At 41.1% G+C, this 17,346-nt stretch overlaps 1 protein-coding gene across 5 annotated transcripts in view; it reads right to left on the reverse strand.

Moving 5' to 3' along the window:
• Positions 1–69: 69 nt before the first annotated feature.
• nbeab (neurobeachin b) overlaps positions 70–17,346 on the reverse strand; it is a 201,460-nt gene continuing 184,183 nt past the window's right edge. For 3 of the 5 annotated variants that reach the window (XM_026191617.1, XM_026191618.1, XM_026191615.1), the window contains 10 exons: positions 14,439–14,606; positions 10,066–10,155; positions 8,816–9,008; positions 7,983–8,054; positions 7,672–7,827; positions 6,472–6,642; positions 3,905–4,006; positions 3,470–3,666; positions 3,015–3,166; positions 70–1,605 (listed from right to left, as the gene is read on the reverse strand). In XM_026191617.1, the coding sequence (XP_026047402.1) occupies positions 1,515–1,605; positions 3,015–3,166; positions 3,470–3,666; positions 3,905–4,006; positions 6,472–6,642; positions 7,672–7,827; positions 7,983–8,054; positions 8,816–9,008; positions 10,066–10,155; positions 14,439–14,606 (1,392 nt within the window). In that variant the 3' untranslated portion in view covers positions 70–1,514. The remainder of the gene's footprint in view (positions 1,606–3,014; positions 3,167–3,469; positions 3,667–3,904; positions 4,007–6,471; positions 6,643–7,671; positions 7,828–7,982; positions 8,055–8,815; positions 9,009–10,065; positions 10,156–14,438; positions 14,607–17,346) is intronic. The other 2 variants (XM_026191619.1, XM_026191616.1) reach the window with 1 other exon arrangement.

Here is a 17,346-nt window from a genome sequence, read left to right on the forward strand (position 1 = left end):
CCTGGAACATTTGCAGAATCCTTTTACTGTGTACTGATTGCAATAAAAATTAACTGCTTCATTCGGAGATATTGTTAATGATATGACATTTTTATTCACAATAATGACACGATTTTCACAGGAAAGAAAAACCAGTGCCTTCAGGATTTTATAACATGCAAAATATTCAGCTTTGGGTAGGTAGGTTTATGTCTTGTAGCACCTGTTTAAAAAAAAATTAACCGCTAACTCCATCAGTTTGCATATTTTTGTTCATTTAAATTGACAGCTCATGGAAATCAACTTCTCCTTGCTTCATTTAAATCAAGACTCAATAGCTTTCATGTCACCAAAAATAGACCATACTCATATTTATACTGCTGTCCTCTTCATTAATATATCATTTTGTTACACTGCTGAATACCTCTCATTGACCTATTTGTTGAACATGTCATAATATTGCTTTCAGAGCATGGAGTTATGGAGGACAGAAAATTGCAAAAGAAGAATAACTTAAAAAAATCTGATATACATAAAGAACAGTATAAATGTTTGCAGTGCCAGAAACTGTAGAATGTCTTTAAAAATGGCACTTTCAGCTTTACCATAAACACGTTGACAATCATTAGACAATCCAACAAATCTGATATTTTAATCATTCGATGTTTTTTGGAAGAAACAATGTCTAAAAATAAATGCATGTTCCACATGACAAACTGGAATCGGTATACAATCTTTTCATATTTTCCATTAATAAACAATATAGTCCCCGATTTAAAATAAATTTGGAAATATCCATATTTATGACATGGTCATAAACGCTTTTCACAAAGGACACACTGAATTTCCATATAGACATTCAAACACAACAAATTAACAGTAAACATTGTCTTTTCACATACACATACACTTGACCACTGTTAACGATAAGCAAAGAAGGGTCGTATACGTGGAACTAACCAACTAATATCTGAAGAGCAATGAAAACCTTTGCAACATTTATACATGGCTTAATGGAACATGGTGGGTAGTCTAACAGCATTTAGATCGTTGCAAGTCTTTATAAGGAAGAAACACTTTAGACTGTCCTTTTTACAGGTTGAGCATTTTTTTTTCTTAGAAAAATGTTCCAAGTATCTGCCATACAAATGTTGTATAAATGTTCCTCATTTTGTTTCGCATTTTCACAGTTGAAACAGGAACATTAAGTATGTTTTAATAACTTAACTGTGTAATTTTGTTAATTAGAGTTGATTTCAGTCTCCTCTTATCCAGAACAGCAGACCTGCTCGACTCATTTGGGTAAATACTTCAGCTGGAGCTCAGGAGAAAACCAACAAACTGACTCCAGATTGTTTAGCAGCAGACATGTGTTCACCTCAGAGGCCAGATGAACACATGCAAGAACACACAGTCCTTTATCGTGCTGATGCCCCCAGCATCTTGGATTCTCTGCAGCACAACTCGGTCACTGGTTGATAGGTTTCCCTCTTAATTCTCCACACTAGCCTCCTGCTGCACGTATCCACCTCTCGTCAGTACCTGTTCTGATGCTCGTAGTGCCAGCGGTTGAAATCTATGTTAAATGCCACAATGCTGCCAGAGGCCATGCCGGTGATCAAAGTCCTAAAAGGCAAAAAAACAAGGAATAAATACCAGATATAATATTCCAATGTTAGAAAACTACTGGAAAATGTAAATATTCTTTCTATAACTTAATGCTATTCTAAAGGTGTGTGAATGAGAGCGAGAAACCAACATGCGTTAAAATATGTTCACTGTTTAAGCGTACTGCCATGAATCTGAATGATTTGTTAAAATCCCCACAGTGAGTGAATGAAACCGGTGCAGGAGGTCATGAGGGGCTGTGACAGTAAATTACTGAGTTCCTCTGACAACTCAAGTGGACCACTGAGTCCCACTGTCTTTCTGTAAGTGCCCTATGCCCCCAGTGTCCACATCTGGCTGGTATGTAGGAAAAGCAGCTGATTTCACAGGGTCGTCTTATATTGCTACACCCCGAGGGCTAAAATGCTCCAGCACAATGAACAGAGTTTTAGCAGAATGTCCTTCTGTAAAGGGAGTCAAGGAGCCCAGCTCACTTAGATTACCTAATGTCAACTTATTGAGAAAAGACACTGCAGCTGAATCGAGGGGTTCTTCAAATATTTAAGTGATTTAAGTGGTGGTTTAATACTTGTTTAATGTAAAAAAATAAATTAAAATAATTCAGTTTCCTCCAACTAGCCACTGCTTGTCTTAAAGGGTTATTTAAGCACCTTTGATGGTGCAGATTTAAGAACTAATGTTTGGATATATATGTGCTCACAAAGTTGAAGGGCATATGTGCATGTGTGTTTTTCAAAGCAAATTGAGCCTGATTTGGTGAAATGAAAAGTGAGACATGAACTTAAAAAAAAATAGTGATCTGATGAAAATGTTGCACATTTATGCCTTGTTGATTACGCACACTTGTAATCAAGTTTTATGCATTTGGCCCGAGGTCTCTGTTTTTGGATAGGCCTGTAAATACTGAGGGATATTTGGCCTGTGGCTGTGAAGTGAAGCTTGAATGTTCAGGCTCTCTAACCTCTCTTGACTGCCAGGGTCACATGATGACGTCAGGCTTTTAGCCCCAAAGCGGACACTGCCGTCTGTGAGTCCAGACACTCATTATATGACTCCTGACAAATCTTGTGGAGAAATAACTTTCAGGACAAACAAGGGGCTGACCTGCCTTTAGATTTCTGCCTTCATGTATGTGTGCTGGCCAGTGTCCGAAATATATGCATTTGCACCCCTGTAATTTTTGTCTCTATGGCATGTGGATGAACTGTTAGAAATGTAGAGTTTATCCTTCTCAACCGGCTGGAGCAAAGAATTAAACCACTGACCTTCCAACAAGCTACCTGCTTTACCTCCTGTGCCACAACCGCCCCATTAAATGATTATAAATATACTTTGGTTTACCTCATTAAGCTCTTAATCTCATGGGCCTAATATACCATCACCAGCATACAACTGCTTGCCCTGACCTTTGATCGTGTGATAGGTCCATGGCTCGGATGCCTGCATCACAGCCTGGATAGATATAGAGCTGTTTGAAGTCACAAGCCTGCCACACCTCCACCACACCGTTGTCTCCACCTGTCACCAGGTTGTGGCCATCGCTGCTCAGGAGAATTGCCTACAGGAGGGATAGAGGCCAGTTACACGTGAAACTTCCAACCCAACATTTACTCACCTTTCTTGCTCCAGAATGAGAAATATATAGCATACTGAAAATACATGACATGATGCAACATACTGTACAACATTACTATCATCCAATCAAAGGTTAACTTGCTCAGTATGCATAAAAAAATGACTCAGTATTTGAATAAAATGTTATGTACTTGAGATTTAAATATCTCCAAACATTTTAAAACTGCAGATGAAAAAAAATGCATATTTCCTGGAGTATACTGATGTTTTTTTTAAGTTGGCATACCCTGGTGGAATCATTGACTTCCATTTGTGCCAGCAGTTTTCCATTAATGCTGAAGTTGCAGAAGCGTCCCCTCTCATAGTAGATGATACAGTGGCCCTCGCTGGAAACCGAGATGAGCCGTGGGCACAGATAGTGTTCTGGTCCCTCCAAAGCCCGCAAAAGGTCCCCTGTGATGGTATGGACCAGACACGGACCCTCTACCAAACCAGAACGCACATGTGATCAACCTGTGCTTATGTAAAGAATCTATAAAAATAGTCCATTTCTGTGAAGCGACTGCATATCTGTCATCTGGATAAACATTGGTTTGGAGGTGGTCACTAATCAAATGGTCATCTAATGCACGAGCACCGTTGTTCCAGTTTATTGGTGTACCTGATGTCACCTTTTTTTGTCCAGTCAATGTGACACGGAAGAACAAAGAAGCGCACTGACCTTTAGCTCCACTGATGACGAGGCCCAGCTCTGCACAAACTGATACACACACAACCTCCTGGTCGTGACCCGTGAGAACTGCTCGGGGTGCTGGGTAGTCACCTAAAGGACAAAAAGGCACACAATGTCACAAAACAAATGACTTGGCTAATTGTTTTTAAATCTGATGTGTGACTGCAAAAATCCTGTGAATAGCATGCTGCAGGTAATTTACCGGCCAGTACATAGTATTTTTGCGCTGTCACCGAGCACATTTATAAGACAATGAAATCATATAAACACAATCGCTGTGATTGTGACATACATCTGCTTGCAGGGAGGTCCATGTGAATTGTTATGTAAATGAAGGGATGCCCAGGGATGGCAGGGGAGGCACTTGATTTGATCCTGTGTGTCACATGATTGATGATGGCCGGGGGAGAGGTTAGTGAGGGGTGTTTCGTGGCACCTGGAGCCGACCTCGAATAGTGTCAGAACGATGAAAGCGGGAGTCTTTCTGAATTGCTCTGATCACCAAAAAAAAAAAAAAAACCACCACTAAACCTTTCCCTAAATAGTGCTGAAGAAGGGAATGAACTTTTAATTAAATTATATCATGCGTAGAATGTTAAATCTCTTTAATTAATCATTAAATTCTACTTAAAGTAAATGACAAAACACAACTGAGAATCTCTAGTTGCTTTAAAAAACAAAGCTTAATATTCTGTATTTCTTTTGCTTAAAGGATATTTTTATATAGAATTTATATTTACACGTTTGTGATAGCTAACAAGTCTTCTGTTTGGGCCTTTACTGTAGTCATCACCTTTTCCCCAGCTGCTCATGCCAAACTTATGTCAAACTAACAACTGAGACTGTTGGTGTCCACATGTAACTAAAAGTTCAGCCAATTCCGTCAAACTTTCCCTATTCACTGGATGACAGCACCATCCTGATAGATGATGTTGACACACTTTCGACCTCACCACCACCACCTCGGCATATTGCTTCTATAGCCGCGGCAGCAGTCCAGTCAGTGAGCCGGACTGTGATCGATGCAACACGGTCCCTTAGAGACCGGGACCTGAGCAGTGCTGTCAGTCCCAGTACCTGCTGCTGAGGGGGGCTGAATAGGACAAATGTCAGCAAAAGCCTCCGGGGGAAAAAGGAGCTCACCTACCCGACAAAAGATTCAATCACCCTGTACCAACTAACCCCCCCACCCTGCCTGAACCCTTGGGACAAGCTAGATTCAGCCACAACAATTACTTGGTGCAAATATCTCCTTGCAACCAGCGTGATGGGCTGAGTCTGAGGAGCATGGCCATGATTGAGCTGGAAGTTATTTTAATTATTAGACATAGAAGTTGCATGCAGGCTTTTGAGGCATGGGTGAAATCAATTTCCTCGCGAACGCCACATCTGCGAGATGATAGAGTAATGATCCGGCAAGCTGCTGCTACATATTCACAGAACCTTTTACTAGCATTACAGAAAATATAATAGGCATGAAATCACTAGAATGATATTCTTGGAAAAGATCGCTCATTGAGACAGTCAATAAGGATACAAAGGACTGCTGTTTTGCTTTACGGCATTAATTTGGGGCCTTTAATTGTAAAGGTATGAAAAGATGGTAGTAGTTAATTTGTCAAGACTAATGCCTTTCATCTGTATTTGAATATGATCATTAGTGGCTCAAAGATTTATATAAGAAAAAAGTTTAAAAGTTCTCAGCTGCATCCTAATTGTTTTCCGCTCCCTGTGCTTCAGCTACATAGCTTCCTTTTATCTCCTGTCCATTAAAGGTGCATTGTAAGCACAAGTAGTGTGAATATCAGGGGAATACTGTTTTCCTGCTGCAGTAACACAAGTGCTATTGCCCCTTGCTAATTGGAGGCATCCAAGCTGAAATTCTTAATTAACTGTCGGAGCTTCAGTGAAGTTAATTAAAGGACACTCACGACTAATTCAGAGCTCCTAGAATCTGAGACGACTGGAAACACGAGATCTTTTAGGGCACACACACGGCATTGTTATCCAAAAATAAAATAAAAAAAGTTTTTTCCCCCCCTTTATTTTCAGTTTTTTCCCCATTCCACACCATATATGGTTCTGCTTGCTGCATGGTACTGTAACAGTTCCTTTTGTGATTAATTGTCTGAAACACAAGACAATCAGTGCGAATGAGAAACTAAATGAACTGAGCAGCAGAAATCACACACTGGGGTCTACTATTATGAATGCCAAGACATCTGGAGTCCTCTACTTGAAAGCAGCACATCTCAATGTAATGAATCACACTAATGTATCACAGCTTCGGTGCAGATAAATGATCGTCCCCCGTCACTCCTCTGGATTTGATTGTAGAATCTAATTATAGAATAGAAATATTTTTCACCAGTTTATTAAAATAAAAAAAAAACAACAACCAACAAACAAACAAAAATACTAGACTTGTTTACCTTTACAGACTTTCATTTCACAAGCAAGAAATGGCATAATTAACTATAAACATGTCCAGAGGGCAGTTCTTCTCCTCTTTTGTTATGCATGCGAGTGCGTGGCACTTGGATACGGTTACTCACTGTTATTGGGGTTGTCGCCGATAATATGGTGCCGCCCACTCCAGTACCATAGTAGCAACGTAGCATCACGGGACCCAGAGACGATGTAGCAGTCTCCTCCAATGTAGGACTCTGATCGGGCCAGACATGTCACCACGTCCCAGTGGCCAAAAACTATCTGGGTCAGCTTACCTAAAGTGGATACACGCTGTACATGAGTTCGGTGTTGACAAAGTCCAGAAATGTAAAGACTGCTACAACTGGTACTGTGAATGCTGTCACTTCAGTAAAGAGAGTTAATTTATTAATTAGTGAATAAATACTTGTAAAAGTTAATCTAGTGGTTAACCAGCTTTTCAAAATAAAACTTTTGCTTATGACCCCGTTTAAAAGATAACGTCCTTAGCATTTTTAAATGGATTATTTAAGCTACCCAGTGTTTCTAAAGAGAAAGAGAGTGTGTCAAACTCCTGTAATTATATAGCATATATAAAATATGGAAGTGGCCACCATGACACCACTGATTTGTTTGTTTTGTTTGACTCACGATTTTGAAGCCATAGCATTTCAGACATCGCTATCTTGTTTTTCATTTTTAAACTGGATTTGGGAGGCAAATGATGGATCTGAGACAAATGGCATGCATATCCAGTAGCAACCTGTCAGTCACAAGGTAGCTACTCTCCAGTACATACCATGATTTTACTCAAAATAGGATAACAAGTTACAATATGATAAACATGCAGTAATAAATTAAATTAGTGACTGGGCCATAATTTAATAGGAAAGTGTTTAATAAGGTCATAAGTGAAGAGAGAAGAGGGAGAACTTTTGCAGAGCCTTTAATAGTTATTTTCACAACCAAAGGAACAAAATCAAGTTTAATGCAATTCTGCTCTAGCTTCACTTTTCAGACCTATCTTTTACATACAGTCTGTGCTTGCATTGTAAGGTGCAACGCTAATCCTTTTTATATATACACACATACCAACACAAATTAATGTTACCTAAGCCGACTGAAACATAAGAATAAGGAGAAAAAAAATTTAAAATAACTTTTTTTTTCTTATTTCAGTCCATTATTATTTATTATTTTCACCCATTTTCTACAAGGCTTGTCAGGAGAGAGGAGCAACAATACTGTATCATTACCGTCATAGCACTGTCCTCCACACATCAGTGCACACCTCTGTAGGAAATAGAGTTTACACTCTAACCTACCTGTCTCAGAGGAGTACACACGGAAGCTCTTGTCCCAGAAGCCACACACCAGGATGTAGCGGTTGTCAGCTGTCACGACAAAACAGTGTGTGGTGATTTGGATGCTTTGGTCCACTAGGTCTGTGATCTGACGCTTGTTGCTTCCAGTATTGTTGGCTGTGGGAAAAAAAAGAAAGAAAGAAATAACACATGTCCCAAGCAATTTCCCAAGCAAAGCTATAAATTAAGGACTGTGCCATTTTATACAGATCTAAAACTCCATTAGATATTTTTGTTTAATGCTGTTTTTTTTTCCATTCAAGCTCACTCACCAACCAGAGAATCCATCTCTATGGGTAAGTGATGTGCCTGTTCCAGGGAGTAGCCGGGTGCTCCTCGGAGACCTGAATCCAGACAGATATGTGAGCCTATTTCTGACCAATGGACATATCTGCACACACGCGCACACCTGTTCCACTTTTAGAGCCAAGTTAATTCATGATATCTTCCAGGAGATGGAAGCATTGGAGGTCCATCTGTCTTACTCTGCTTTTTTTCCCCCCCAGAGTGTCAAATTGAATGGAGATATTTCATCCATGTGAACATATCTGGAGCCAGTTTTGAAGCAGCTACATGCCTGAAAATATGGAGGTCTTGTTATCGTAATTATTCTGAAAAGCCAAACCACATTTCCCTCCTCTCCAACAGGATGGCAAGGGTGCTGCAGCTGTGTTCATTAGTGTGGGTGCAGCCAGAGCCGCCACATAGAGCAGGCTCTTTGGTCCGGAGGTCTGTGTGTTTCTACAGTGACAGATGGGGATGTGTGAGGAGAATGTGGTGCAGTTGTGGCCTAATTTTCTAGTAACCATTGCTTTGGCCCTCTGACCCTGAGGTGAGGCCGATTCTCAGGGTTGGGCTCCGTGGGTAATGTTGTTCACACATGTCTGAGAAGTAACATGTGGAAACACTCACGGTCAGCTTACCTGGGAGGTGCTAGCCTCTCCCATAGCCAGCTGGCTGCAGCTCTATTATGAGCAGTTGGTAGTTTTTTTGGTGTGTGTGTGTGTCTGCGATGGTGATGAAGTGATTTTACAGGGCCACTGCTGTGGTAGGTATGGCATGTGGTGTGGCACACTTTTGTGCATGTGAGCTGAGCTCCACTCACCGACGGTGTTGTGCCATCGGTTGACTGCAAATAGGCGGCTGCAGGTGACAGTGACCACAGCAGGTATTGTAAGATGGGGCAGAGTGTTGGCAGCCACGTGGGTTACGGGTGAATTGGAGGGAAACTTCAACACCATAATGACATCCTGCTGCATCTGGTCCTTGAACATTAGGGGACTCTGTGGAAGGAAACACTATTGAGTAGAAGAGAGAAAAGACAAAGTGTGGAAAAGGATGGAGTAGTACAATGTTGGGAGAGGAGGAGGAGAAGGAGGAAGAGGAGCAGGATGGGAGGCGATGGAAAAAATGAAAAAGAAGAGATATGAAAAGATGAAAGAAAAAGAATGCAAGAGGCAATTAGTATGGAGGTTGGAGGAAAAACTAGGTTTAGACACAAAGGAGAGTTTCATGCACTGTCCCCTATGGGAAGCAGGGACTAAGACACAGGTAGACATGGGAAACTGGGATGGTATTGACTGCACGTATGAGATGGTGCATACATGTACATACATCAGAAAATGGCCCATAAGGAAAGCACTAAAAGCAACTGGCTTTTTAAAAACGTTTGCAATGTGCTTTTCCTACCTTTTCCTACTATGCTGACTTCTGCATGTGTAGCAGAAGTAAAAGCAATGGCAGACATAGTGATACTAGCAATACTGTAAGATCTGAAACAGTTTTAGGTCTCATCCTTGATACAGGAAGCCATTTAAAGAACTGGAGAGAAGTGATGAAAATATTCTCAACATTTGCCAAAGTAGAAAACGGACCTAAAAGGTCTTAAGTTTCTTGTAGGGAGAGAGAAACAGAGAGCCATGTGAGGATAATGAGGACAAGGCTGGTTGTTACATGGATTGGACAGGGAAGAGGTGCTTCCAATATAAAGAAAGGCACTACTAGGCCAGTAGAGAGCACTATTCCATTTTAACCACACTCCTAGTAGGCAGTACCAGCTCCAGAACAGTGCAGACCACTGGAACTAAAAGATTGTTTGCTATACTGAGGGTCTGTGACCTACATGATGTAGGACTTCTGAAAAATGTATCTTCTGTTATAAAAGATCAGATTCAAAGAAACTTTTGGAAGTGAGAATTTGAGGACTTCCTTGTCAATCTTCTGTCTACTGTACCTACAAACACATTCACGCTAACACACACCATCCGGGCTTGGACAGGTCCACACATCCTTCCTCATGCACACCAGCACCACCAGAGGTGCAGGGAATTTTCCCAGCATGCTCGCTGTTCTCACCAGGTGCATGGCGGAGCTGCGTGGAGGATGTGGCTCAATAAGCAACTGAGATGGCGTCTGTCCAAAGCTCTGGATCTGCGCCTCTGTGGCCTGCGGGAGAGAGAGAGAGAGGAGAAGGAGAGAGAGAGAGCGGCTGTCACAATCAATATGCATCAAAGTGATGGGTCAATGCGTTACTTGACAATGCAAGCAAATCCTAACTCAGCCGTGCCTCTGAGGAAGGGGGGAGGTAAAGGGAAAGGGGTGCACTCCCAATCCGCCTGGGTGCTCCCCCTTCCCCCCTCACCCTGCAGAGTCATCCAAGTGTTAGTATGGAAGAGACAAGCCTTTTCCTATTAACATGCTTCAGTTAACCATTCCCATTTCCAGGAGCAGGGGCCCCAACTGCACAAACGTTAACCTGGAGTGACATCCAGCTAGGACCGCAGCAAGCCGGTGTGCTTTTAGATGTTATTGTGCTTGAAACAAAAGGGTAAAAGCATGTGTATGCACATTAACATGTATTAAACAGAGCCACAAAATTACACAAGCAGGTCAGGGCAATTTGGTTAAAGGTACTTTGATGAAAGATGATTCGTGGGGTATAAAATACAAGTCTAAATGCATGTGATGTTAGAAAACTACCTAAAAACAGCCATTAAAAGAGTAGATTTAAAAAAGAAAATCCATTTAAATAGACACTAGATCTAATTTGCCTGCAGTTAGAGGGAGCAAAAAACAAATAGTAAGAGCTGCTGAGCTTGACTGAAAGTGGGGCACTCCACGGTGGGAGTGATTGATGTGACTGGAGCCACTTCCACCATCAGAGGGGAGCTTGTAGACGTCCGTCAATGCCACTGTGCACAATGGAACATACATCGCTCAGCCTTTCGCCCGCCCTTCTGACTGCCTGGGCAGCTAGCCCTCATTTTCCTCCGCCTGTACACACCACTCACTATCAAAAAGACCCATTGGGTAACACATGCCACAGTGGGAGAAGTGGCATGGGAAGTTTGGAGGTGATACTGAATTAGGACAGGCCACCTGCAAGCCACACGGTCGCCCCCAACACCCCCGATCACTTCCTATCTTCCACAGCACCAAAAAAAAAAAAAAAAAAAAAAAAAAAGGCGCTGTCTGCACAGCTCTGTCGCTTAGTAGTGAAAGTTTCACGTGAGTTGGGGAGCACATTTGGCAATCATTAAGTGTTAGTCGGGGTTTCTTTACAATGCAGTCTGTCAAGTAATAAGCAACTGACATTATGGCTATTTAAGGTTAGGTTTGGGGTTAGGGTCACCGTGTCTGTTCAAGTAGAGACATTTGATACAAAGATCAGAAAGGCTAAGAAGGCCATGTGGAAAACATCAACATATTTTTTATGATGATTCTATTATTGGGGAAACTGGGTGCAGCAAAGCCCCATTTTGGTAGCCTCAGAAAACCCTGAACACCAAAAGTTTCCAAGTGCAAACAGGAGAGTTTGTCTCTGTATGTGTTTTTGTGTTATGGGGGCAGGGGGGCAGGGGGGGTTTGACTTGTTGAAGGTTAACCCAAGAACATGTTCTTCCACTATATGATCAAAACACATCAATAGCTCTCAGCTATTTAAATACTAATCTTCAGTGATGTATGTCAGAAACTTATCTCGATCTGAGATGGAGAGCACTTAACAGGTAGTTCATTAGTATAAGTCACTTCAGGCTTTGATTTTTGGCTGATAAGTGACACTTATTGCCAAAGCCATCTGGATGATCTTCCCTCCCAGCAAAAACCCACCTTGCTTGGATGAGCACCAAACATCCGTTATAACTCACCATGTGTATTTGTCTGTCTGACTTTGTTTGCATCTAATTGTGTTATGAGCAAAAGGCTTCAGAGGTGAGTGTCTCCAGCTCCCTGCGTCTCTACTGTATGCTCCCCAAACTGGTGGCAGTCTCTATGGAGGATCCTCCAGTGCACTCATGCAATGCAGCAACACAACAGCTCTGTCACACAGACTGCAGACATGGCCTTGCATTGCCCCACTAAGCACCGTGTGCTGAGTCACGACACCTGAGATGCACAGTGGCAACTGCAAACATGAAGCTGCGGCACCTTTCACCTTTTGGTAGATCCCATAGATTACAGATGGCGAATTGCTTTTAAGTAGAAATTTAAACAGGTTGCAAAAACCCATCAAAACCATACAAACCCATGTAAATATATGTGAAGGTACCATTTAGAATTTGTAAAATCTGTGTAACTGAGTTATTTTCCCATGTGACAACATCACTGCCCATTCTTTACATGCCTGTGGAAATTTGTTTAAGATAAGCTTATCTGCAATCCCTAAGTACAAATAAAGAATTGCCTTGTGGGTGTTTCTTGAGTGACAGCTTGGGAGCTGAGCAGAAATGTCTCAAACATTATGTCCACCAGTATGTGTTTGTTTCGAATGCAGCTATGATCACTGATAATGCACATTAAATCCTATATGATCGCTGATTAATACAGATTAAGGTCAAGCATTTAAACATGTATTCCATCATAATTAGAATATCACAGTGAAATCACTCTAAAGTATGTCAGCTACTTCAAAGCCCCACATTTGCTAGCTATAGCACACTTTGTTGTCTCTGTTGAATCAGAGGGGGCAGGAGGGGCAGTGACATGAGGAGGAATAGAGTCCTACTGATGAATAATTTGTCTGTTTACTTCTGAGTGACACAGTGGGGTCTGAATCCAGGGGTTGCTGTCATGTTTTTCAGTAAGAGAGCGCTGTCACGAGAAGCATCACGGTGAAGGACTGCTGTTCCGGCAGTGTGCCCAGTAGAGCTGTCACCGTGCCCTCAACCAGAGGCCCAGCGGCATGTCAGAGGGTGTCATCATTTTCATCTGACACACAGGCGGAAATTATCTCTCATGACCTCTAATTTCTTGACATTTCAAATGCCTTAATTGTTGTGACTAATGCCAGATCTGCAGCTTCACCTGTCAGGCCCAGAATGAATCAATACCCCGAAGTCAATCGCCACATTTTAGAAAAAAGCAAGACATTCACTGGGCACACTTCCATGCCACACCTCACCGACTCATTAAGGCAGAAGTGGAACAGAAGCAGGTAGTCACCTGCCAAATGTTCTTAACATTCTCAGACTGTGCAGAATATTGATGATTTTTAATCAAATTACATGGCTTCTACTTGGAACAAAATCATATTTGCAACTTTGCAATACAATAAAACAAAATAAATATATTTTAATGCATGAACATGACGACTTTTCCAAAAACCATGTTGATGAGATTACTGGGAGTTTTAATATACAAAAAAGTCCACCTGGAATGAAAAACCGAACTGTGGGTATGAAGGCTCATCTTAATTAGTGCTCATCATATCAACATTACATCAGTTGCAATTAGCTGAACCAATTTCTTTCTCCTTCACAAAATATATTCACAATACATGTCACAACAGAGAATACATCAACTGGGTGCAATTAGGGAGCCTGAGTAGCAGGCTTCCTAATGTGCAACTAACTAACAGTACTGTCATCTCACAGGGTAACAACAGCCAGGGTGGAAGACAGCTTAAAACCAGCTCAATCTGATGCAAAATAAACAAGGCATCATCTAAAATTGTCCTCAAAATGATGAAAACCAACTCTTTCACAATATGGTTTGGTAATTAGATCAGCCAAATCTTCTGCAGGTGATTTGCATAGTGGTCACTTGATAAATAAAGGCGCCCCTGGAAGTGACAGTATATAAATGACTTGTTTTGCAGACAGCAGATGGTGGATATCACAGGGAGAGACGAGCTCACACTGGAAAGTACCACAATGCATGCCAGCTGCTGCATATTCTGGTCCCCTTTCCCCTTGCAATTACGCTATTCACGAGTAGTATGGCGGAGCGAGTAGTTATTCAATTAATTTGTTAAGAACAAGAGGATTCACTCCCTCATCTACTGACTAAGTGACCTTTGGTGATTGATCAAAGAGTGAGGTCACATTCACTGATCTGATTCAGGGCGAGGACAGACAGTATCTTCGACATGACAAAAAAAGGAGGACATTGTTACGATGTTAAGACAAGCTGTGAATAATGATAATGCTGAATGATATGAAAGGACTATTGTTTATCTGAGAGAGTATTAATAATTCCAGAAAATCTGTTTGTGTAACCAGGAAATTACACAAATAAAAAATAAAACCTGCAGTGAGTCATGATCTTTATCTGATTCTCTCACGGTGTACATTTGCATGACACAACATTTGACTGACAGATGCATGATGCGAATGCTCCTGGAGCTCCTGCACATGCCAGAACAAATAGAGACAGGAAGTTGTGGTTATGTTGAGCAACAGAAAAAAAAAAAAAAGAGGGGTTGGCGTGTGTGCGTCCGTGTGCTTTACCTCTCTGAGCAAAGGGTCAGTGATACTGTCCAGGTTGACGGAGCCCTCGTAAGTCAGGTAGTGAAAGACGTTGAGGGCGCGCATCGCCTCTGGGCCTCGCTGCTTGTAGCCGAAAATAAGGTCAATCCACTGATGAAGCTGACATGACACAAACTCGCTTTCCAGGGCCTGTCAGAGGAGTATGGGGCAATTAGAGGTGAGAGGCATACCAGCAGCGCATAGCACATGGGCCAAAAGACACAATACAAATTTCACTTCCACCCAACAGTGAGTAACACAAAACACAACCTTACTGACCATTACATTACCTTTAAATATAACAAAACTAATTACAAAGTGAACTATAATGGAAAGTATGACTGAAGCATTAAACATTTTAGTTTCTATTAATAATATTTTTTTGAGTTTTTTTTTACTGGACATAAAGATTAGAAGGAGTACGCAAACAGAAGCTGAATGCTCAATAATCTAATCAGCTGACTGAAGGGGAAACCTCCCATATCATATTTCTCTGTCCACTTAAAAAACTATCTTTGCACGGAGACAAAGAAATTGGTTCAATACCAACAGGATCCATATTACAGTACAACTGTCTACAGGAAAACACTGATAAATTACTTGCAAGAGCAAAAGAGGAGACTAAATTTCTTGCGGGAGAGCTACTGAGATATTTAGGATAAGATTTATGTCCGATAATTATTATAAATATACCTATGGAAAGCATGCAGTGGGTGGGGGATGGGGGCGGGGGGTGCATTGTTCCAGAATATTGTACAATACAATTCCCATGCATGCAGGCGTAAGGCTTTGCTGGAGAAATTTTACACTCCTCCCCTCGCGTCAGGAATAACAGCCATTACCAACAAAGCCTGCTCAAGCACACAGAGGCAGAGTTTGCCACAGGGCATATCACTACAATTGAAAGTGGCACATGCAAAGATGGGAAGTGGGAGGAAAAGAGATGGAGGGAGGAGGGGTGGGGAGAAAAGGAGGGAATGAAGAAAGAAAGAGTGAGAAAGAGGGGGAGGCAGTCAGAGCGATTCTCTGACAGAAATGAAATAATAGAGGAAGCACGAGTGTGGGCTAGCTAGAGAACAGAACAAAAGAAAGACAAAAAAATGGAGGCTGAGGACTATGATTTTCAGGGCGTGTGAATACACTGGTCTGAGAATCCAACAATGCAATGCAACATCACACATGTAGCCTTCAACAGTGAGAAAACATCGACTGTAATCCTTTTTTTTTTTTTTTTATCCGTGTTGTTGGAGATGCAGACATGCCAGTAACAACTCCCAGCCTTTCCCTTTTCTACCACTTCTCTGCCAGTATACAAGGCTGAAAGAGCTCAACCAGGCAGTCCGAGTACAGCATGGGGAAAGGTCACCTGCATAAGACCAGCCAGGCTCTGTCACTCCAGCTGAAAAGGTCAAGAGTGTTCGTGCAGCCTCCTTTTACCTCTAGTTCAAAAAACACGGTGGCCTCTAACCTCAGGATGCCTGAAAGTTTGTGTCTTCATAGCAATGTTAAAGAAGCCGTTCTGGTTTTCAGGTAGAAGCAAATCTTTATACTTAAATGGAGGCGTATCATTGAGCATTATTTCCAATAATATAAACTTTGATTTTAAATGTATCTATTCTGCTCAAATTACAATTTATTTTTGAAGGTATACTATCATAACCAAGAAACATCACTACAGTACTAGACTACTGGTTATTGAAGATCAATTTTTCTAAATAGGAATTTTAAGTCTCCAAAAAGCAGCTTTTCAGCTCTAAAAACATGATGTTATTTTTAATGTTAATATTTATTGAGAAAATATGCCCATATGTGTACCAATGTATCCACACTGCTGCAAACAGAAGCTATTGTGTTCTTGCTCATTAGGTTTAGCGGGGAGGGGAGCTGTTGAGCTTCTGCAGTAAATGATTCCAGATTAAAGGGAGAGTCGAGTTTATCTGAAGGTAAGAAATGGGTCCGATCTCATTGTCTATTTCTGCTGTTCCCAAAACCTGTTGGGAGTTATGAGTCACGTGTTGATAGGCTATCTGTATTAACTGTGCACACACACAGACAAATATGCAGACATGTCCACACACATGCAGATGAAAAGCACCCCGCACACTGCTAAAGTGATGAGCCCTGGCTTTACAGAAGGTAACACTATAGGACAAACTTGCCCTCAACCTCATCTTTTGGAGACACCACTGGGGTCAGATTGTACAATGTTAGTATTGAGTGATGGGCTTTATAAGATGAGCCATGAATAAGACAAGGAGGCAGATGCATGGGAAGGTTAAAAGGAAGAGTGGGAAATTGATTGATTTGATTTTGTGAGGAAGCAGAAACATTACAAGGAGAAATGTTACATGCGCCATTTGTTTCAGAATGATGGATAAATATGTAAATAGTCTTTATAAAATTGGTCAATATTATAAATAAAACAATAATTATAACACAAAGCTGGTTCTATGAATATATGCATGCAAGAATTCTAGTTGGTGGAAGAGTCGAGGCTGAATTTTTTTTCCTTTCTTCGGGATTCCCTGACCAAACTGCTATTGATTAATCTATGCTGTCTATCAAAGACTGAGTAGTTATTAACTGTACACTGCTGTACTGAATGAATATAATATCTTTCCTGATTTATTATATTTCCTGTTTTACAAAACATGTTTATAGATGTTCATGTATCAATTGTTTTTTTAAAAAAGAGCAACTTTTACATTAGTAAATGCTAATGAGGATCCAGATATATATATATATATATATATATATATATATATATATATATATATATATATATATATAGCAGTGGGGACAGAGCATCTCCTTGGTAGATCCCGCACTTGATGGTGACTTGTGCTATGGGCTTGGAGTTGGCCTCTAGTGTTGTACGCCACATCCCCAT

This window comes from Astatotilapia calliptera, chromosome 14 (assembly GCF_900246225.1).
Source record: "Astatotilapia calliptera chromosome 14, fAstCal1.2, whole genome shotgun sequence".
In the NCBI taxonomy this organism is placed as follows: Eukaryota; Metazoa; Chordata; class Actinopteri; order Cichliformes; family Cichlidae; genus Astatotilapia; species Astatotilapia calliptera.